The 24,767-nt window shown below is 38.7% G+C and overlaps 2 protein-coding genes across 3 annotated transcripts in view; one reads left to right on the top strand and one right to left on the bottom strand.

The window, feature by feature from the left end:
* The window catches only part of scly (selenocysteine lyase), a 372,304-nt gene that overhangs the window by 52,059 nt on the left and 295,478 nt on the right, over nucleotides 1–24,767 (top strand). The gene's annotated exons all lie outside the window — the stretch shown is intronic.
* sox14 (SRY-box transcription factor 14) lies at nucleotides 16,163–18,402 on the bottom strand. Its single transcript, XM_044362456.1, has one exon. It carries the CDS (start codon nucleotides 17,867–17,869, stop codon nucleotides 17,153–17,155), a length of 717 nt encoding a protein of 238 aa, XP_044218391.1. The 5' UTR covers nucleotides 17,870–18,402; the 3' UTR covers nucleotides 16,163–17,152.

The raw sequence follows: 24,767 nt of genomic DNA, 5'->3' as shown, positions 1-24,767 counted from the left end.
AAAGGGTGCTAAACAGCTCTGCAGAGCTAAGAAAAACTAGAACTGGGTGATAATTATCTGTTTCTATTTCACTATGAGCATCACCTTTCACACATAGCACACAGTCAATTGATCCATTGTTAATATAAAAATATCGACTGCTGCAGCTTTAATGTCAGTAAAAAATATTCCCTCAGACTCCAATAATTGGGTTGAAAAAAGTATATATGCAGTAGACTATAATATTTGACTTTACAGTACATTTAAAGAGGTCTCCAAGTTAATAAATGCATACAAGGTTTTATGGATATGCTGCTAGGACTTGTAACTCTGATTAAAAAATCCAGGTCCAAGAGCAAAGCTGTTGCTGGAATATTTTCAGCAGAGGGTAACATTGTGACCACATAAGGAGCCCACAGGCCTTGCAGTTAGGGGCCACTGAGGTGTAACCAAGCGAATCTGAACGTTGAGCCTCTATTTGTCAAGGAGACAAAGGTCTGGTTTTCACACTGAGGTCACAGTTGCATGGAGAAGAAAGGAGGACCCCGCCAGGTAAATAGGATGTCATTGTCCCGCAACAAAAGCATAGTCTTAACCCTGTGACCTCATCAGCTTTGGGGAATGCTTCTCTATTCTCAGTCAGTCATCAGAAGAGGGAGCCTGGCTCTTTTCAAGACACTACCCAGACACCACAGGTATTAGTTCCCTCAGGGCCCGCTGGTGCACTTGCAGAACAGGATACAAGCACTGCAACTTGTGGCAACATGGGTGTTTGCTTTAATGGCGTTTAACAGCTTCATAAAGGAAGCAGTTATGATTCACAGAAATACCCAACCCTTTGTGATGAATATGCACATACTGGAGGGTATACTACCCGTATACCCTCCAGTATTGCATGATGTTGGTCTAAACAGGTCATAAGTCATGTGTAAAATGTCCCACTGATATGATTTATATGTCTTATTTATTATATTTATTTATTCTTATTTATTTATACTCTTGAAATAACTTTTTAAAAAAACACATTTTGAAAAACTGCACTGAGAAAACTTTCAGCTGCCCGTCTGCTCTCCTGTTCATTTACTGCCCCATATTTCCTTCAAAAGCCATCAAAATGACTTTCTGAAAAATGCAGTATCACTTGTTCTGTGATCACGCTAATCTGAACGCTTTAGCAGATTGAGAGCTTGGAGTGCTGAAAGCAAAGGCAACTCAATCTTAGAATTTAAAAGGCTTTTTTTTGCCTCATACAGCCTGCAGCCAAATGGCACTTGTGTTCTGACACGGCACATAAACACACACAAAAGAAGTTATTAGCGTAGATGCAAATCAAATTACTAGCAGTGTAAACTGCTATTCCTCCCTGCACTTGGGCCTGTAATTACTCTGGCTTATAGGACTATAATGAATGCTAATGACACACTACTGCAAGGCCATCAGCCTCACACTTGTGTGAGGTTGGGTGATTTTCACTTAAGTTATGAAAGCCCATTTTGGTCCATGTAGTTTTCCCTTCATTCCACACTGCACAAGATTAAAGAGCACAAGAATTTTTAGTGAACAACGCTTGCCTGGAATATGTTTCAACAGCAAATCATTTAAAAATTAAAGGCTGTAATTGGATGCATTCAACCACATCATATATAAAGCATATTTTTGCATTTCAAAAGGGATTACAAATTCAACTACACAATGAGTCCTCATGGAGATGACAACAGTTGCACATGCCTCAGAACAAGTATCTGTCAGTGTTCCTCAATGCTTCTAATTTCATTGAGCTGATATCCATTTTTTGCTGCTGGAAAATCAATAAACAAACCAATTACAATACTTTAACTACGCAATATAGATCGGCCTCCTGAATGCTAACTAAAAGAAATACGGTCAGTTGTTCCGATTTCCATTTTTTTCTGACCTGTTTAAGGATTTCTCGTCCATGATCGCTTGAAGGTTGAGCTTCAAATTTGAGAAAACAATCGAACTTCAAGGTCCATTTAGTAATTCGAGCTTTCAGTCATATCACATGATCTTCATCAGCAAATGTGATTGTGCTTTATGTGCTTGTTTTCTCTACTCCCTTAATCCTTGTCATAGATGTAGAAATGAGTACAGGCCAAGGTTTGGAAGCCTTGAGAGACCTGGAGATTAATACCGACTAGTAAATTCCTGTCCAGCCTGTTACTCATCACCAGCCATACAATAATAAAACATTTTGTTCTCAAAACTCTTTTAGAATATCATATAAAAACAATGCACTTAAAATAAAATAATGGAATATAATTCCAAGCATCACATTTCCAGTTTCAAGCCACACAATGGAGACATAAATAGTTTTGAAACATACAGGAGTTGACCTATGACCTCTAACAAAGCAATATCTTCTTGCAACCCCTTATCATAGGTTGCGTATGTCTGCCACTTGTGAGCTGTGATTGTGATCTGAGTTAACATTCAAAGAAGTTCACAAGTAAAGAGCAAATATTACAACATATTCTGGTAAAATAAACATGATTTTGTGTAGCAGAAATGTCTTTTTATGTCACTCTCATCATCTCACGGCCTATTTATCTTGTGACCCATTTGAGGGTTTCCCAACCTACTGAGCTAACACCCCCCATTGTGCCATTCATTCCCAAAAGAAAAGAAATTTTAAAATATACTTATTTTACTTTCTCCAGCTGACTGTTTCTTGCTGCCATGGAGAAAGTTTGAACAGTGTTGAGAAAAATGAAGCTTGAGCTCAAGATGATTGGGCATGACCTCGTCAAGACTGCTTTAATTGTGCCCAATCATAATTGCCAACTGAGTAACAATAACATCTTTGCAACTCTATTAAATTCTTAGCAATAATTGGAATATAAAAATACATTTGACATCTAATAAAAGCAAGAAAATTGAATAATATTTGTAACATATTCAAGGTCTGAGAACAAACCATGTCAGTATTCTTATTCAGCATGTCTTCATCCCTAAGCAACATATTAGTTTATCAGATTTAAAAGCACACATGCCTTCACCTTGGTCTGTTGAGAATATGCCACACTAGCTTGTAAATTTCTTTCCACAAACAGAAGAGCAAACTAAAGCTCCCCAACAACTGCCTGAATAAGGAATTTCTTATGACCTGAGCTAAAGGTCGTTGATGCCAAAGAAATGCTGCAGTAGAAGGAATCCAGGGCAGCTACAGAAGAGTCTGTGTGGATGACCAAGAGATAAGGACTGGGAGGAAGTGGAGAGGACAGTATCACGGTTTGTTAGTGGCACAAGCATCTGGACAGGTAAGGAGCTGGGAACTTTCCAGTAACCTACTATGACGTTAGTAGGGTTGAAGATAGCACAAGCTGGACAAGGGAAGGGTTGAGCATCAGAGGGACAAAGAGTCTCAATCATGTTTTCTTGGCCAAGCGCAAGAACTCTATGTCACACTCTGAACTGTTTCCCTAAAGTTTCAGAAAATACATTGTCCCCAGAGTCAAAGTCATAGGCTTTGAACTTTACATGTATCCCCAAACCTACGTCATACTTAACCATCTAGAACAGGGATCAAACTAAGGTTTCCTGCATTGTTTTTCCTGAACAATTGACAGTATTTTCTTTTTATTAGAGTCTGAGATGGTACTCAGTAGGCTACAACGATGCAAATTAGTTTGTTCTTGTATATCTCTCAGATATACTACCATTTGTTGTTCTTTGTTTTTCATTTGTCACATTCTGCGTTCTTATATTTCATCCCTGAAATCCTATAAGATATACTTGTGAAGCTTATATAAATAAATGAACTTGAAATTGATCTTGACAGACCTGCACCTTCAGTCACAGCAGAACAGAAGCTACAGCCTGATAAGTGTCTGTTAAGAGAGCACCAACAACCAACAAGCGACCTTAAAGTTATCCTCACACTTCCTTCTTAGACCTTAGGTTCAACATCTTGTGATATATGTACACTGTGTATAACATAAGATGCTCAGTACAAGTTCAACCCCCATTTGACCATTCAGCCTTGTTCATGGGTAAATGCTGCGTTGTTGCCATTGAACCCTGTCCAGCATTTACAAAAGAAGCCAACTATAGCTCTGTACAGAGCAGGGCTGCTCTTTCACAGTGGAGATTCAACATGGTGGAAAGTGCCAACAATCTACTGAAAATTATAGGATTTCTTTTCCTTAGTCAATGAACCTTTAAATGCAGAACCTACAGTTTTTGTGATCATGTTCAGTTACACTTACATCAAAGTTGGATCTAGATCTGGTATATTAGGGCTACTATAAAGTTACTGTTAGTGTTTAAAAACTTTCTAACTCTCTAACCTTATTAACAACTACAGTGAGTTTGGTGGATCTTATAGAAGACATTTGACAACATCAAGACAGATGCATTGTTTTTCAGTTTGAAAACTGATTGACGGTCCAATGAGTCTCAAGCAAAATTCATCCATGGCCCAACCCGGTGTTGTGGTGTTGCTTCCAGGCTATGGATTCAGTAGATAAATGCTACAGACATGGCTAAAGTAAAACAAGATGTATACTTTATGTGTTACAACACTCAACCACTAAAACACAGTATCAGGCTCATGTCTACCCAAAAGTTTAAAGCAGGTGAATATGGAATTGCAATGTACATCGTTCTTGGTAGCATTGTGATATGAACATTTAGTTGTATATATGAACCTTTTCTTCATACATAATTAGATCTAATAATTTTGGTTAGTTCATACATGTTGCAACACTCTCTAGCAGTTTGTGGTTTTGCAAAGACGTTTGAGTTGTTTTGGAAGGGTAATATTGTTGTTTATTTGAGTCTTTGCAATACCGGAATGGGAAGTGTGATACTATGGGACTCACCAAGGACAACATGTGCAGTAAATACAGTTTCCAATTCTAGTTCTTTGGCAGGTGGTTATAAAGGCAGACACAGACTTAACCAGAACAATTCATTACCACAAACAATAAAGAAAGACAGAGTAGACAATAAGAACATGTTTAACAGGACAATGAAGGAAAAATTACCCTGAAAGTAGTAGGTATTGTGCCTGCAACAAAATACTGAGAGCGAGAGTGGTTCTATTAATTATTATGAACACAAAACTTCATTTAATCCCATTTTAGCTTTGTGCTGCACGATAATACAACATTCACCACCTTTACCCAGATGAGCTGGCATCCAAGGACAGTAGCAGCATATCTCCTCTGTCACTGCTGAGGAGCAGGATGATTTTTCAGACCTCAGTGGACAAAAGCATCTGGAGCAAATCTCAGATCAAACAACATGCTGAAAAGTTGGGTCTCAAAATAAATAGCCATCGTCAAAGAGCCTGCGGGTAGGAAAAGGAAGAGAAGATTGTCTCAAATGAAAGACACCCCATTGAAATCCTATTGAGCTATTTTCAGTGAGGCCCAAAAAGAAGAGAGAGAAAAGAGTGCACTGGTAAAGGTCAGCGTGAACCCAGATCATAGAACCTGAAACATGGCACAAAGATAAAGGGCCCAGTGAGAAATATCAATTACGCCTTGACATTTTCCAGAGAGACAAAAGAGGCCTGTATAATACCCCGCGATGGTGTGGTGCTGTGGCCACTGCAGCCTCTTCAGATGTCACCACCACTGGGCTGGGTTGTTGGTTTACATCCCTGCACTATATATAAAATGTACATGAACAGATAATAATTTCGAAAAATAAATATGACATTGAATATGAGCAGCAAAGAGTTTTACACACCTCAAACACCTCACTTCATAAACGTAGTGATCTTTATCTCCAACATAACTCAACAATCAATTATTTAAATTTCCAATATGTGTAAAAAATCTAAGTACTGAAGCATGAATATATACAGAAACCTAAATCTTTGTATCTAACTTGGCTGTGAATTCAGATGATTTGGCCTATTTCATTTCAAAAAGGAAGTTTGAGCCTTGGCTTTATGCACAGAGAATTTCAAACGTTTGCTTCATTCATTACATTCTCATGGCAGCCATGCAAGGTGCTCATCCTCGACCCCTGAAGCCTGAGTCACAGCAAGTTCAACTCCAGCAGTTCAGACTAAGTGCTTGTCATATGGTCGGGAAGCTGCGTACGTTAGGCAGAGGCAGAAAGACAGGAGAGATCACGCTCTACTTCTGTCCTTCAAAAACTTTCCAAGAACACTTCACTGTATAAAATGATCACATAGTAAGTGTTTTATTGTTTCCTCTTACATGGTGCATAAGTGTTTACATGACAAACTGACAATGACATTGTTACAAGAATAATGTTGATATTCATTCAGGATTGAATCAACTACCTTGCTACTGTAACCCAGGTAGCACTACTTCAACCACTTTGAGTAGTAAAAGTACGAAGCAATCAAAAATGTTCTGACAGTACACATTTAAATCCCAGTCATAAGCATTTAAAACAGCAACATTTTGTGGAAATATAATTTTATCATTAATTAGTAACATTAGGCCTGCTAGTAGCTTTTGGCAACTATACCTGCTTGTTGGTGGACTGCTTCAGACAACACAACCCTGATCACTCTTAAGAAATCAAATGTGCTTGATCACAAAAGAGGACAATTAGTGTTTCAGACCCCTCTTCCAGTTTCAAGTTGGGCTTTTCATCAGTGATAAAATTGCAGTGTTTGATCCAATCTTAAGAACAGAACAAAGAACCAGTCCTCCACCTACCTTGAATCATCAGTTCACATCACACAGCACACAAATACATACCCTAAAAAGGCAGTCGTTGATGTTGCTTCTTTTATTATAAGACCGCTGATACAAGCTACATTTGTACTTTCTCTTAATGTTGTACCCATTTTTGTTCTGTTGCACAATGCACTATCTGGGACCATGGGGTTGTTTCCCTTATCACTTGTTGTTGAGAGGAAAATATCTCATTATGCTGGTCACTCGCTCTTAACGACCATTCTGCAAAAAAAAAAAATTGATGTGATCTACTGAAGAAGAAAAAAAATGGCTCTCTACATTCATGTTACTGGTCTTTCTACCTGGTTTCCATTCTGAGTTGAGTTATTTTTCCAGTGCCTTGAAGCTCTCTTTTTTTGAGGGCCACTTAAACTCTGAGGTTGACTCCAAAAATTAGGGAACGAGAGTTATCTGTTTTGGGGAAAAGGCACCCTTGTTCTTCAGAACACTGTGATACTACTATTAATAACTCCTGAGTCTATATATCACATTAGTTGTGATGTCCACCTTGCCTGCAGCTTTCATTTGGATTCATGTTTTGTTTAAATGTATTCAATCTCCAGTTGATTTGTTTGTTCTACCAGTATGTCCACACCACGCGTGGTACAGGTACATGGAGATACTAATGTTGCATCTCATCACATCACATCCATTTGACATGCACATTTGTGACACTACTGATCTTATTTTGACAGAACATGTTGCAATTATGTTTCTCACCAATACAAGTGACATGCTGGATTTCACCATCAAGTTATTTGAAAGAGGTAACATGTTTACTATCATCAGCAACACCTTCAAGGATAAAAAATGTTTTCATCTTTTCAAAAGAGTGCTGTATTCTTGATAATATAATAGACTATATTGACTAAGGTAAGGGAATACAGGGACAGAGGGATGAGTGACCACTTTGTGGAGGCTAACTGGGATCTAAATAAAGAATATGGCAGAAAGCATCTTACCTGACTAAATTAAATAAGAACATAAGATATGAGTGTGCTCTAGTGGCTACAGGGCTGTAAACTAGCTGCTACAAAGATAATGATGTGTTTATTCCAGCCTTCCTCAGTCACGCACAGTACGAAATGACATTTGTTATAGATTTATTATGCACAAGCTGCTCAGACCTCAGAAGGTTGTACTATGATGATTTGGCCTCATGTTCTTTTCATTTCCTCTCTAAAAACAATGTAACAATTGAAACAATGTGAAATTAAACAAGCCTCTGACGCTCCCCTTTCTCACTATCATGTCAGGTACTGGGAGGAACCTGAATCTTACATTATTCAACACTACAGCAAATCAAGCCTCTCTACAAGGCTGATATCTTATTCATCTGCAGCTCTGCGCTTCCTCAAGTATTTGCTGGCATAATTAGTTGGCATAATCAACACTGTACTGCTTTGTGGTGATAACAATGTTGTACAGTGCACCTCATTTTGTGTAGCTAAAGACTGAAAGGAGAGTAAAGGGGGCATCTCACATTCAGACACTTGTTCTCGAGCCAAGGTAAATCAATACAACGAACCAAAAGATTACCGTACTGTTCATATACAAGGTTTCCTGCAAATGATCTAAATGGAATGCAAATGACATCCTAATATATTTATGAATTTTAAAACAATCAATATGAATGCAAACCATGGCTGTAAGGCACACAAGGCCGTCCTTTTGGTTTCGTCAGATAGCTACTCAGTTCAGGGTGTGTCAGGCCATGACAACTTGTATTCATTGGGACTTACAGCATAAATAGGCAAGGACAAACTCAAGCTGCCACATCAGTACATCTACTTTGGCATCGCCAGTGCAATTGATAACAATTTGAATGCTTTTCCATTTATTTGTTGATTATAATGTTTAATATTCTGCTGCAGCGTCATGCAACTCATGGATTGGCAAACGTTAAAAACAGAAAAAAGGATTGATTCACAGTGGAAACTAATAGAGTTGTTAATACCAAAATCAGCAATAAATGGTAACTAATTATGGTTAAACATCCAAATTCACAGTTTGCTTACATAAACTGTTTAGAAGTTAAAAGTGAGACCATGTAACTCAAGTTACCATGTATCTTGCTGAACAGCGACCACTGTGGCCACAAATGGTAATTACAAGATACTAAATGCTAACATATGCAACACACAGTGCATTGTGTATAGCTTAAGTAGAGAAGAGTCATAAATTGAATGAACTGACTCAGTATAGTTACACAGCTGTATCTGCATAACATTTGTTAACATTAGCCGCCATAAGCTACTGGTCATACCAGACCAAGTAAGGCTGTAGCAGTACAGGCCCTGAGTGTATAGAATTAATGAATTCAGCTTTTCATTTGTAAGAGAAAATAATGTGTTTTGTTTTGTTTTTTTCAAAAGTTTCATAGTCACGCTTTAAAATACAAAGGTTTGGAACAGTGAGAAGCTTCACTCCTTTAATTAATAAACTATACAGTCATAACTGACACACTGAAGGAATCATTTTCAGACTTTCATTACTCTGATCATCTTTTTCACAGTATTTTACCCTTTTCTACATGTGCTCCCATTAAAATCTACAATTGTTTTTGGATTATTTTGTCAAACAAGTAACTGAAACTTGTATTAAATAACTTTTTTTTAATCGAGAAATGAAAGATAGACTAGTCAACTATCCCACATCCCTTGAAGAAATGGAGATTAATTTGAAGGTAATCATAAGTGTGAAAATTGCTGTTATCTTCTCACTATTCCTTTAACTGCTAACGGCCTGTCTGGCTCTGAAGTCGTCCTGGTAATAAATATTCATATACCTTTCAGGGTCTTTGTTATGTTGACTACCTTCCATCAGTGTGATCTGTTGTGGCACGACAAACACAAATGGTGAAAATAAATTAAGAAAAAAAATCTAAGTAAATATATAAATAATAATGACAATGAGTGAACGGGGGGGAAATTTGGAACATCAAAGGCTCCTCTATCTTTGTACCATGTAAACAGTGCGTGCCTTCAGTGAGTGGAAGAGCCCTTTTTAATGATTCCATGGAAGATTGCCACATCGACAAGCATCCTGTAATAAATAAAATTAACAAACATTTCTGTAGGGTCTTTTCAAAGGGAAAGAGAGCCCAATGTTTTTTTTTCAGATAAGTGGTCTATACATCCCCTGCTCCTTCCTGATTAGTCTAATCCAGTGAGAAGTGCGTGCAGGGTTTTGATTGAGTCAGCCGTCGAGGACCCCGAGGGGAACCCTCCTGATAAGTGCCTTTACCTTTCACCTCCAGAACCCCACGCACGTCGCTTCGCCATATCCCACTCCCTCTAATCTCATTTGGCCCAGGAAGACATGCTCAGGCACAAGAAGCTACGATTAGCATCCTCTTTACCAAGGGATTCCATTGGCTTGGACTGCCAGTGCTGCCCTCAACCTGAGTCGCTGAAGGCACTAAATCAGGCAGGTATTTCTGTGTGTGGCTTGTGTGTGTGTGTGTGTGTGTGTGTGTGTGTGTGTGCTTCTGCGTCCACCCTTCATATGTGTGTGTGTGTGTGTGTGTTTGACAACTTGATATCAGAAGGTTTGCTTCCTCTGTACCTTCTTTGTAGTATATCAGCTCAAATATTCTTGTTTGGCAGTTTTCCAAACATGTACCCATTTATTTTATGATATGACAATGACAGGGCCAGAGCCAGGAGGTCAAGAGTCCAAAACCACCAGCAGAACCCCAGCCACCCAAGAACATTTTGACTAACTACCAACCAAACCTCTATAAAGTTTTGTGAGTATTTTTTTAAATCACAAAATTGTACATTTTTTTTTTCATTTCACCTTAGTTAGGTAGTGAAATCTTAATCCTTTATAATCTGTTTTAATTTGAATGTATTTGGTCAGTCACATTTCAAGATATTTTGTCTAAAAAAAATACCAGAATGAGCCTTTAAATACTCCAGCATGTGTGATATGTGTTTGATGACATAATGTAAACTACTGTTAATGTCATTAACTCCCCAAATTCACACAAATATTATAGGGGCTGCAACCTCAATGACCTCAATGGTAGCTACAGACCTGCCGTAATCAGTAACACCACAGTGGAAGTGAGTGCAGGTACACTGTGATCAGCTGCTACGCTTTTAAATGGAGGACTTCACTCACAAGTTTGAATCTTAGATCTGATTATATTCATCTTTCTATTGAGTATTCAGTTTTTGTCCTCTATGAAACATCTTTTGTGTGCTGCTCCAAGGGGAACTTTGCAAGAAATTTGTTGAAGAGGTTGTTCAGTTAAAGAAGTAGCCAGATTTTTTTAAAGGAGTCTTTATGCACATAGGCTCATACAGAAGCTCAGTAAAGCTCAAAAGCTGGATTTGCAGTGATTGTTGAGCTGTTCGTGTAATGTGAGAATAACTCTCCACAGATCAAGCCATTACAGAAATAAATCAAATACTGCACACAGCGCTGATCAGACAATCACACAAATATTATAAAATTCAAAATATATATTTTAAAAAGCAAAGAAATCAATGCAAAGAATCTTCTGAGAAAAACAACTTTATTTATTTGGATGGATAAATGTCATCAGATGAATTTTTTTGTATCACACATTTTTATGTGTGGTGCATATCCGCAGCCTTAAATTTAAACTCAGACTGTCAGTAACTTTCTCTAATGACTGAGCTCCTCCACAGTGTGTTTCCTTTAATGAACACTGTGTATCTTCATTTGCATCCTGCAGGGTCAACTTTTCATAATAAGCTTGATGGCTTTCTATTGTAAAAATGAAGAGAAGTATGGAAATCAGGTGGTTTCTTTGAATGCACTAGAATTGGTGTTTGTATCTAATATCACAAAACAAATACTGTACACACTGACAAGGAGGTTATTAGAATTATAGAATTAATTTGTCCCAAAAGACAACAAACAATTTTAAAGCACCACTGATTACAGTGATTTCTTTAACACCTCATAATCAGGCTGAGCATTTTGCAATTGAATATTTTTGCAATGCACCATAAGTCTTATGCATGTAAAACAACAACAACAAACCAAAAAAAAAAAAAAAAAAAAAAAACCTTGATGGTTTGAAAGGCATTTGGATTATTAATGAGCAAACACAGCAACAACGAAAGAAAAAAAAAAACCTCTTTCACCTGCATGATTTGATGTATGGAAAGTTTATGCTGCATGAAAATTCAGAGAGTGCATAGAGTGCAACAAAGACAGCACAATAACTCAAAAGTATCCGCTGTATGAAATGAAGCACACGTACATAAACACAAACACACGTGCGTGACGTCTCGCACACCCACACGTAAATCATGACACACGGTCTAATGTATGGAGGGTGTCTGAGATGGAAAGTGAGCATGCAGGACATGCATAATAATAAATATGCATGAGAAAATCATGCAGACTGATAAGTGGCCTCTGAGTGTTGGTCACTTGTGGAGGAGTGTGTGATCACAAGCTTAGCAGCTCTGAATCAGCAGCTTCTGGGACTGAAATGTTGTTTATTATTTTTGTAAATTAAAAAAAAAAAAACAATAACAAGAAAATGCATAATGAGGCAGGCAAGTTGTAGAAAAAATGTGAATTGGGTTAAATGTATAAGATATTTAGGATATCCGGTTAGTTTAGAATAGTGCTTCCCAACCTGGGGGTCGGGACCCCTTCAAGGGGTCACAAAAAAATCTGAAGGGTCACAAGATAATTAGTAGAATAAAACAGAAGAAAATACAGTGCTCTGCTACACAGACCTTTATCTAATCTGCTTTTTTGTGAATTACTGGATAATTTGATCTTTTCGTGGCTCTAAAATAGTTTTTTTTTCAAATAAAACAATCTGAGAACTGTATATAACTGACATTTGCAGATAGGAGGATGTATGTGCACATTGTTTCATTTTAAAGGATCATATGATAAAAAGGGTAGTGCTGCTGTGTTGCTGTGTTGGGGTCACGTGGCTTCTAATTTAACCTAAAACTTTCAATAAATTGATGTTAAACTGACATAATTAATGACTGGCTTTAATGGAAGAATTTCCTCACAATTTTATGGCAATATGATGAAAAGTGACCAAATTAAAATCAAAGTGACAAACACCTCTTTATCTCTCCTGGAGATGGAAAAGTTGAACTTATTTGTGATATCTGGCTAAAACGACACTGCTCCCTGTATGCTTAAATAAATACATCATATAAAAATTGTTTCGGTGCAATTTTATTCAAAATGTTACTTGAAATATTTAGTAAATGAAATGATTTACATATTTAGCTGGTTAAGACTTGTGATCAGTTTATGCACTTCTAAAGCTTGTGAAAATCGTATTTATCAGTCGCCAAATGAACAGATTTTGGCATCTGTTCTTTCACAGCGGCCCGAGGAAATAACGCGAGTGACCAGGCAGCACCAAACAGCAGGCTGCGGGTTTGAAGGCCTAAAAAGCTGCAGGGAAGTTGGCGCGTGATTATTGTTAGCAAATAAAAAAAAAGTGAGAGCATTGTTCAAAGTCTTCAAACAAGTACTGAGTTCACGTCTGTGCGCGCTGTGTGGAGCAGAAAATAAACCTGATGGATGCAGGATGCGGCTGCAGGTTTGCTTCTAAGTGAAGCATGTAATATTTTGTCTGTATCCCATCGATGCTTTCCATATGTGTATCCGATGAACTCCTGAGAATTGACCAATATATTCTATGGCCACGTGTGTATGTGTGTATGTGTGTGTGTGTGTGTGCCCGATAAATAAAAAAAGACATGCGCTGTCTTTATATCTGTCGGGGGGAATAAAGTCTTGGTGTAAATCACTTTTCCGACTGGCACAGCACATTAAACAACCGTGGCATGATTCCCTTTCTCTCAGCTCATCCGTTCCCTTTTTTCTTTATCAGCTCGTTCACGATTTCATTTCTTTCAAATGAGAATTCAGGGACCCCCAAATTCAAGCCCCGCGTCTTCAAACAACACAACTGTACGGTTTTACTTTTTCTCCCGTCAAAATGGTATCCCAGATTCAATTTTAGATAGACGAGGATTTAGCTAGTGATGATTTTTTTTTTTTTTTTTTTTTTTTTTTTTTTGGTCTTTCGGAGACAATATTTAATATGCTGAAATGAGATCAGTTTTTATCCTCCCCCCAAAACAATTTCTCAATATAGTGTCAAATCTCGCACAAGCCAAAAAATGAATGCATCTTTGATAAGAGAGCTGTATGTATGTGAAATATAATCGCTCCTTAAAAAAAAAAAAAAAATCATCAGGAGAAGCAACAATAAAGACACTCTCATCATCATCATCATCATCATCATCAGGAGGGATTTTTTTTTTCTTCCACCTTTCCTCCAGGGGACTTTTCCCCGCTTTTGATTTAGGAAATTAGTACGCCTAAATACAAAACCACATTCTCAACAGCTACTTATCAAACTTCATTTACTGAAGATGATTTCAGGGTAACATTAAAAGACAATAATGTAAATGACCCATGGCTTTTAATTAAAAATGTCTGCCCCCCCTCTCCTCCCCCCTCCCTCCTTTATATATTTTTTTTGTTTCATCTGTTTTACATTTTTGGACTTGGAGTGTTGTGGAGGAAAAGTAAAGCGCCTGCTTCACTCGGTGTACCCCCTCCTCGTTGACTTTTATCACTATGAAGCATATAAATGACCTGAAAGCGCTGGCTGTCGCGTTAAATTAAATAAAATAAAGAACAATTATCCTCTCTTTTTCTCTGATCTCGCGCTGAAAAGGAGTCCTGGAGAGATAAGGCAGATTGAATTCTCTCTGTTGTGCTCCAATAAAAACGTCAAGGGGGGACGAGTTAAAGAGAGATTTAGAGCCCCCCCTCCCCCCTCCCCACCCACCCCCTCACACACACACACACACACACACACCCCACCCCATCAGCCCCCCCTATAATTTCAAATCATAATTTCCTCCCATTATACCTCTCAGATGCCGTTTATCGTTCGGGTTATTTATTTCAGGGTGTTGTAACCACAGTCAATTTCCGTGACTAAGTTGTATAATTACAGGTGGTGAATCGTGCCCGGCGAAACTTGAAACACATTTTTAAAAAAAATGTGGAACTCGTGAAAATATAAAAGCAAATGATTTAAAACAACAGCACAGTCACATTTATATATATATAAAAGGTTATTCCCCTCATTTTCATCATGGAGGAAAAAAAAAGAAAGAAATAATATCCACGTCTGCTGCTACTCCTGAAAGTAATTATAACAGTTTAATTTCAAAGTTGAATTAGGATGCTTTAGGGGTTTGATGTAAAACTTCACATTCGGTTCAATGAAGTATCACCCTAATTTACAGCTCTAGATAAGGACTAAGCCTGTCATAAAAATCTCCCCCCCACCCCCCTCCACCCCCCACCCTCCTTTTTCCCTCCCCTCCTTCCCCAGGATTGAATTGCACCTTGGGCAATAGTGCAGAATCGTGAATCTTAACTTCTCTCAGCATATGTTCCTGGCAGATAAGTAAACAATTTGGATGTGGAATGACATTTTTTAATTAATACTACAGTCGTCTTAATATATGCCTGCGCACACCGCGCTCCGCAAAAATCCTGTTCTCCATTAACGGCAGAGGAAAGGAAGGAAACCCCTGCGCTCCTCACACACACTCTTTAATTCCTCCTGTTTGGGGTTGTAAGCTCCTCTCATTCGGTGTAGTCTTAATGAGAGTCGGTGCTACATCAGTCACAAGTTTATACAGGTTTAAACACGTGTGAATGGCTTGATGATAATAGGCTTGAGCGGCTTTTTGGCTGCTGCACCTTTTTTTTTTTTTTTTTTTTTTTTTTTTGGAAAAGTAAACACACGCAGAGAGATATATGGTGTTGGAGGTGGCGGGTTGATAACACTGCTAGCCACAAAAGCGTTTTTTAAAAAAAAAAAAAAATCACATCACATCGAGTTTGTTCCATTAGTTAAACCTATAATCAAGCAGAAGGCGCTTCTCCTTGATGTGATTAAGCAGTCAGACAAGTCGGACGGGCGGAATCCCTCCAGGGAGGCCTCTCCTGAACTGTCAGACGTCAAGAGATCACAACCGGTTCACCTGAGTGTCACAATAACACCTTCACCGCGCTCTACATGCCTGGGACCTGTTTCAAATACAATCATAAAAGCATTAAAAAAAAAAGAAGAAGGAGAAGAAGGAGTAGCAGCAGAAGCAGAAGCCACATGTGGAGGCAATTAAACCCTCTTCAGGAAATGATCAGAGTGCAGGAGTTTGACAGCTGCAAAAGCCACACAAGAGAGAAAAGAATCGATTTGTTAGAAGGAGGATTGATTTTGATATTGTTCTACTGCAAGGCGAGTTTGTTACTGTGCAGTCTACAGACTATCAACTGTATTGATTAGTTTGGGGTCAAGTTGGCTCTAATGTAAAAAAAAAATAATCTCACAGTTGAAAGTTATTTTTTTAATTGTGATTTTTAGTGAATTAGGCTATTATTTAAGTTGATTTTTTTCTTTAAATCTACATTAAAATGCATGTATTATTTGACTATTTTCTGCACAATTGCATGATTTTGAAACGCATTTAATCAGGCCCTCTTTGTGCCAGCTTTAACGTCCCCGCAGCACCTACATATTACTCCATTATCTTTGTCATCTCAAGTAGAACCAATAACCTACAGATACAGGAAATTGATATCGTTGAAGACAGATTGTCTTTATTGGAAACGTCTTTGCTCAGCAGTGGAACAAAGAGCAGGAGGTATCAACCTTCTAGATACATGATCCTTTCCATAACATGACAGGTTTTTAAATTACCATCTTAGATAGAAAATACACATATAACTCCTTGAATTCAAATAAAAGTTATCCTCAAAAACCGAAACCAAAAAAAAATAAAAAATAATAATAATAATAATAAAAAATGACGCGTGACTATATCAGCACTGAACCACAGGAAAAATGCAAAATGAAACATTGGATGTAAATGATTCCTTTTTCTTTTAGTCTTATTAAATAGACCGTCTGGTTTTATGTGCCAGGTTTTGATAAATATAAACAATATGACCCGTATATAATCCAGCCTATAGGTCCTGATTTTGACCCTATAACATCATAAAATTACGAGTGCCAAAATGTAGACTACTTAGGCCTATACAGGAAATAACAATGCTAATTGTGCAAGCCAAATTTTCAAAATAAGAGTAGCCTATCAATAATCAACACAAATCAGCATATCAGCATTGAAATGTACACAATAAATAAAGTTAAAGGCCTCCTTTTCTGGCTGCCATAAACGTTATAACATTTACATTTCTTACAGTTCACAGGACACCGTCCTTTACACCAAATCCCAGCTGCTCTGCTCAGCTCAGGAACTTGTTGGGTTTCTGGAAAAGTTTGTGTTTTTTTCTCTTTTTTTGCCATAACAAGTCCAAGGCAGTTAATACTGTTCATGCCTTTTTAATGGGGCGCGCTGTCCATAATATATTTACATGCATTTCAGTATTCAAGTGAATTAAAAAGAGGGAAAGAGTCTGGAGGGTTACATGGCAGCGGCATGTGCGGATGAATACGGGTCTATCCCAGTCTTGGTCATACCTGGAAAAAGTATGTAGGCCACCGGGGGCTGTAAACTTGACGCTGACCAGGCTGTGCAGTTACACGGGACGACATAACCCGGGTTTGTGGGCGACGGGTGGGTGTGGGTGTGCTGACTGGGGCACCCAAGGGTGCCGAACGCGCCGTTCTGGTATCCCAACGAGGACGCGTACGGCAAAGTGCTGGTACTCAACGTGTGGGGCATCTCTGTCATCTTCTGGATGGCGCTGGAGCTGAACTGACTCGGGTCGAGGAAGGAGTAGGGAGCGGACGTCGGCGGCAGAAACGCTCTGGATTTCTCCGAGGCGCCCAAAAGAGAGTCCGCGGCCGAAACTGGAAGTCCCTTCAAGTGATCGGTGTCCCCGAGGTAAGGCAAAGGGAAAACGTACCTGTCCTTCTTGAGCAGGTTCTTGGGTTTGCGCCGGGGTCTGTACTTGTAGTCGGGGTGCTCCTTCATGTGCTGAGCCCGCAGCCTCTTGGCCTCGTCGATGTAAGGTCTCTTCTCAGACTCTGACAGCAGCTTCCACTCGGCGCCCAGCCTTTTGCTGATCTCCGAGTTGTGCATTTTGGGATTCTCCTGTGCCATTTTCCTCCTCTGGCCCCGGGACCAAACCATGAACGCGTTCATGGGTCTCTTGATATGATCAGCAGGCTTTGACATCTTTAAAAGGTACACTTTTATCCCCAATGTTAACGACGAGGAAAAGTTCTGATCGGAAAGAAGGGAAACTATTCACCTGTCTAGATGCCAGATACCAGTCATGCCACGTCTGGGATGTTCTGAGTCTGGAAAACAGCAAACAATAAAACAAAATAAAAATCCAGTGCTCGATGTGTTTTTCCCGAGTTAAAACACTGATGCGCGCTCGTTTAAGTCCAGTAACAACTCTGCCAGACGCGCGGCAGGCAATACAGGAAAAAAATACATGCAAGATGCACACATGTACAAAAAAAAATCCACAAAGGTGAAAGCAATGTCCCGCAGTCAGTTTGCAGGAGTCGTTAAAGTGTTCAGTTATTTTTTTTCTGTCACCACACACACTCTCTCTCTCTCTGAGGTTTGTCGTCAAGCACCTGGCTTGGAAATGAGCGGAAGAGCGTGAATACGAGCCAAAAGCGGTGAAGTTCAAAGGCTGGGCTGGTTTGGTTTCTGCACGCAATCTGACATAATCTGCAGGGCGTTCACTCACCAACCTGAGCGCCCAATCAGCACGGAGACTGGCTATTATAATACCTTCACGAAAAATATATGTACATTACAGCATAAACAAAGACCGGGTGGTAGTAGAAGAAAAAAATAATAAGGAAAGAGGGGTGTGTGTGTGTGTGTGTGTGTGTGTGTGTGTGTGTGTGTGTGTGTGTGTGTGTGTGTGTGTGTGTGTAGGGGGTAAGACTCAGGATCCCTCCCCGATTCCATTTAATGTAATGAATCGCAACAAACATGGACCTTCAACCGCTTTCCCGGTTAAAACCTGACTTCAATCCAGAGAGGTGACTGCAACCAATTTACTGTACAGCTTTACACACAAATGTAGGGCAGCACTTTTTAACGTTTGTCGCCAAAATACATACAGACAGGCCCTAATAGAGTTATCACTGCTCCGAATATTAGTTTTTTCTCATACTGTTGTTTTGAAGGGAGGAACTGTAGATATGCAACTATAACAACAACAACTACTACTACTACTATTAACAATACTACTAATAATAATGATAATAATAATAATAATGATAATAAAAATAATAATAATGGGCTGTTAATTCCGTCATCATGCCCTCCCCAGCTCCTCTGCACCTGCGGGGGTTTGTGTCTTGCTCAAAGACACTTAAGCTGGGCTCAACCCCCTGTCTGTCCTCCAGATGCAGTGGTCACAAAAACCACATTGTGAGGAAGTTTAGCTAGCAGGATAAAAAAAAAAAGTTCAAATTTAGCTTCAGTATGTCAGGAGGTGGAACCTTTTCTAAAACATTTAAGTCCAAAGGAGGCCCACAATTGACGAGCGTTTCCTTCATAGTAAAAACGCCCGCGAAAGAAAAAAAGAAAAAGAAAGAAACAACACACAGTTTAGGCCTGCATGTCAAATATGAAACTATGGAAGACTCAACTGTGTAGTGACAGAATTACAAACACCAGGAAAATATTACATCAACTGTAAACGTTTAGAAAAGCGTCATTGTGAGCCTGTAATTGTTGCATTAGCTCACATCCATTTGACAGTGTGGTTTTAAGGAGGCACGGAGTGATCGTTTTAATATGTAAATTTCAATGAGGACCACTGCCTAATAGCCCTCGGGCTAATGTGCGTGATATATGATTCCTTCAGCTGTGATTATTAAACGAAACGCAGGCGGCTGATTTTTTTTTCCCTCCACACAGTCAAAATGCTGTGATACAATCCTGAGAGTCGTCTCTTGTAAGTTACACCGCTAAGTACGTTTATTTAAGGTGGCCTACACGTATATATATACACGTATATATACGTATAATACACCTATATATGTTGTGGACCACATCCTATTGCAATTATCATTTCATCTTTCCCTCTGTCACACACATAACACACATATGCACGTGCAACTTCAAAGATGATTTTACTAGATGACTTTCTTTAACGTCTCACCGCATTGTCCTATCTTTCTTATTTTTAATGTTAGCATGATAAACAAATAAATATTACCCTGATATATATATATATATATATATATATATATATATATATATATATATATATATATATATATATATACATATATATAAAATTAACATTAAGATATTATCTTATATATTATCTTATACAAAAAGGAGAAAATACTGCTTGTGCAGGCCAAACTCGTTTTATTTTTTTAACCCCCCAAAAAGCACAAAATGCAGTTTATTTTCTGCCTCTGATATATTTCAGCACCATCTGTGTCTCTTTCTCACGCTCTCTCTCCGCTCCCCGTCTCCTCACGCACGCATGCGTCAATCGGCAGCGTGTAACAAGAAGATTTCCATCATATCTTTCTTTTAAAACCCTGAAATAATCGTTAAAAAATGTGTCCCTTTCGGGAGAAAAATCCTCCTCACCCCGACCTAGAGAACAATGCGGCTCACAGCGGAGGACGCCCCGGACTTTTTTCAATGCAAGCGCCGACCGGATGCCTGCAAAAAGAAAAAAGCTCCTCAAATCCTCACAATCGACAGGCTATGATGTTCATCTGCAACCACGAGGTAGTATATTGCATGTTCGGACTGTATATTTCGGCTTGTTTTGAAGTTTTAAATTGTGTTATGCTATCTTTCACTGAACAGCTATGCAATTTAACATGTAGTATATACCCACACCAGCTTAGGCTGCATTTTGAGATCAATTAATTAGATAACAGGAAATTATTTTAGGGGCTGAGCCTCCTACTCACGAGGGAGAAGTCAGTTATGTTTCTTATTCAAAAACTGATCTGTCTAATAAATGCACGCCCGAAAGTTCCCTCGACAATTTAACAGGATAATGAGAAATGCAATAGGTTTGGATTTGTCAAGGATTGTCATGATTATTATTTCCATCCGCGGTCTCTCTTCAGTTTTTCTCAAATATTATCGTCAGTAGCCTATTATTGACATGAACACGCATGTGCTGTTAATAAATAAAATGATATTAGGTTTACACCTGCGCGCCCACATATAAAAACTTCTCTCTGTATCTCCCAAACTTTAGACATCTGGAAATTTCATTGTCACACTATAAGCTACAACATAAAACAAACATTAAAAAAGGAAAAATTAAATATATATCTCTCTCTAAATGTTTGATTAATTTTGGTTTAAGTGGCAGCAATGTGTGGTTCACCGCTCTTAGTATTAAGAATTATAAAATTGACGATTGGTGAAAGTTTATTTTAACTCATGTAGCTCGTCATTATTCAATTATTACTGACGTAACAAACAACAAACAAACTCAGATTACACATCAACAGAGACACACTGGCGCGCGCTTAGGACAAACACCACGCGTACGCGTGCGCGCGCGCGCGCACACACACACACACACACACACACACAGAAAGAGAGACAGAGAGAGAGAGAAAGAAAGAGAGAGAGAGAGAGAGAGAGACGGAGAGAGAGAAAGAGAGAGAGAGAGAGAGAGAGAGAGAGAGAGAGAGAGAGAGCTTGGATTATCTAAGGACAAATGTCCATCCATCTTGCCTTAAAAAGTGAATGGGGAGCGGCCTGACACACGGAGAGCCTATTAGCCAACTTGGGCTCCCGTGGAGAGCATTGAGGTAAGCTCCCCTACCGTAACTGTCCATGGTGCTGAAGCGGTAAGAGGTTTTCTTTACTGCACACTTGCGTCCTCCCTCAAAACTCTTAAAAGCTAGAGTTGACATTTCAATGCCTTTTATTGTATTTCCATCCTATTTAGTGATGGTTCTCTGTAAAAAATAAAATATTAGAAACCAGACAACTCACATGGTCTACAACTTTCCTAACTTTCTCTTTTTAGAAGAATGTCTTTAAGCCTATTTTTTCACAGTGTGGAAGAACCTGTCAAACCATATTTGGAACTAATAAATTATGGCACCAAAAATAACTGCTAAAATGAATACTGAAACATGGTTTTGTTGTAACTATATGTCTATCTGTCCTTCTCTCTATTTTCCATTCAGTGTTTCTGTGCTAGTGCCTGATATGTATTATATTATTGCACTGCCTATGTGAAAGTATAGCAGTGATACATAAGATGAGTATTTGAGATAAATCAGAACAATAAAGATGACAGAAGTTTGAAACACAAAGAAAAGCAACAACAAACTTAGTCTCATCACTTTTTCAATGATACACCAGCAGTGTTTGGACCATGTGTCTCCTGATTGAAAGACAGTTACACTGGTTATATTGTACCAGCAATTAACCAGATTTGCTTCAATAATTTCACAGACCGAACCTGTTCTAAAAATTGGAATCTAGACTATCTAGATTGAACTCCCCTTAAAAACTGCAAATTAATTACTGTGCAAAATCTTCACCTTAAACCTTAAAAAATTCACTCACTCACTCACTAGCAGAACTGGATCCCCCACATTCCACTGCCCAGATTTCTCTACAATGAAGACATAAAGGGGAAAATGCTAAAAATGAAAGTGTAACAATTTAACAGTTACAGTAAATAACACAATCTCCTTTCAGCCATGTTTACAGAAAATATTCTATCAGCCTTCAAATGTTCAAATAGTTGATGTTCAATGGCATTTGTCTCCAGTTTAGAGTGGTGTTAACATGTTGTCCCTGGAAATGATACAAAAATGTGCAATATAAGCTTGAATTGTTGATAATTATGCTAGCAAAAGGACACACAAAAAGGCTTTTCGTAGCCGACATTGAAATACTTCCAAAATTCAAATTCGGTAGATAATACTGTCAATTTTTATTCAAATTATCCCCTTATGAGTACCATTCATTGACAGCTAGAAGCAGAAATGAGTGGCATGTCAATGTATTACCAACATGGGCATATCTTATGGAAAATATATGTATAGATATACATATATCATATCTTTGTGGTGACATCATTTCTCAATAAAATCTTAAACTGACTAAACTTAAGCTCTCTCCTTTATTCAGCAACACTGGATAATACAGAGCAAAGCAGAAAAAAATGAACAAAGGTTCAAGGCATCAGGTAATAACGAAAGGATAGGGGCAATACTTCAAAGACCATGAGGTCCACATCACACAATTATACAATACAATTAGGATTAAAGGGGCAAAACAGAGATAACAGGAGATAGGGATAAATTATCACAAAAGGAAAGATGTGACTCGCTCCTGACCTTCATTAAGAGAAAAAAACTCATTTGGAGCTGTCCTTCCTTGCAGGGGGATTTGAGCCTTTCACATGAGATTGTGACTCACTAGATTAGATTTATAGAGTGTATAAATGAGAATCTGAACTACTATTAAACAATAACATACAATATATATTCAGAATAAAATTATTTAAAAAATGCAACAAATAGTGATGCATAAAAATAATATAATACATACATTGTAACAATTGTTATTTAAATAGAACTGGACTCATTTCAGACACAGTTTCTTGCCATCTAATGCAGATGTGGGACACAATTACTAAAATAAACAGATGAACACAAAGGCAACTTAACACTGATTCTGATTCTTAATGATCCCTTGTGATGAAAGCATTTAACATTTCACTGAACTCTTGCAGCAGTCTCAAGCACTCAATAAGTTGACACCTTGAGGTTGTTGACTGTTTCTATGGCAACCAGGCATGCACCATGTGGGCGCCCATGTCCATTCAATCAACAGCTTAGGGCATAAAAAACCTTTCAATAAATTATTTGATTATATTACTAAAGTAATAAAGCAACCAATGTAAAATTGTTGCTTTGGTCTGTAAATGCCATTTGATAGACTAACGCTCGTCACAAGTTGAATAGGTTTAGAAAAGTTGAATAATCTCCCTCCTCTGTTAGAAATACTATTGTACTAAGCTCTACCCTATATGAGAACATCCCACTCTTCTTCATGGACTGAATCTTCCAGTAGTTTTTTGGCCATTACTTTCACATCTGCTCCAGGTCACTGATGTCTTGAGAGTGTGACATCTTGAGCGCTCACTGGAGGTCCAAAGATGATCATGTCCTCTAGGTATGCCAGACCCTGCAGTGCATCATGTTAAATGAGCTTGATTCTGAAACATAACTTCCATGCCTGTAATGTAATGGTTATAAGATTCCTAAAGCAGTATAATAATGGATACAGCTCAAGTTGACATGGTGTCTGAGGGGCCACAATTGCCCTAACAAAGTTCTACTAAACTGTGATTTTTTGGGGGATTTTGCTCTGCTGCTACACCCTTTAATGCTCACCCTGCTGACGGTGAGGGAAGTCCTGGAAGAATGGAAACATTGACTGATGAGACCAAAACACCCTTATATGTTTTGGACTGACCATATGAACCTGGCCTTTATCCAGACAGCAAAGGCCCAACTATGGGTGGACCAGTTGGCTACTCTACTTCTTTATATTTACTGTTTCCAAGACTCACAAGCCTGTTTTTCCCCCACCAGTCTGACTGTAGGAGGGACAAAAGCCAAAGCCAGTTATTTCAAGGGGCCACACTGAGGAACTGAGTATTTTGGCAGATCCTCATTCAGAACTGTAGTCCTTCAATGGGCCCACTCCTCTAGCCCTCACCTTTCATCCTATTGTCCATTACATGGTTTCCTTCCTGCAGTGATGATTTTGATGGCATTCCATGCAGGCAAATGTCCAAACATCCTCTAGCTGTGCCTCCACTGACATTCTCACTGGTTTTCTGTCATCTGGGAGACACCATCATCATCTCCTAAACATTGTCCTGTACCCTAAGCTTCCTCCTGCTGACGAAGCAGCTCAACTCATGATCAGACCGCCCGACGACTGCATGTCTTCTACAGGACATTGTATGCAATAGTCCCCAGTTCATGCCTCAGCTTCTGCTCCATCTTGAGGTCTTGCACCAATGTAACTTCACACTTCTTTCCTGGTCGCTGGTGGCCACATGGAACACTTCAAC

Source organism: Thunnus albacares, chromosome 9 (genome assembly GCF_914725855.1).
Source record: "Thunnus albacares chromosome 9, fThuAlb1.1, whole genome shotgun sequence".
Classification (NCBI taxonomy): Eukaryota; Metazoa; Chordata; class Actinopteri; order Scombriformes; family Scombridae; genus Thunnus; species Thunnus albacares.
The sequence above is the reverse complement of the archived record's forward strand: the minus strand, read 5'-3'. Positions and strand labels throughout refer to the sequence as shown.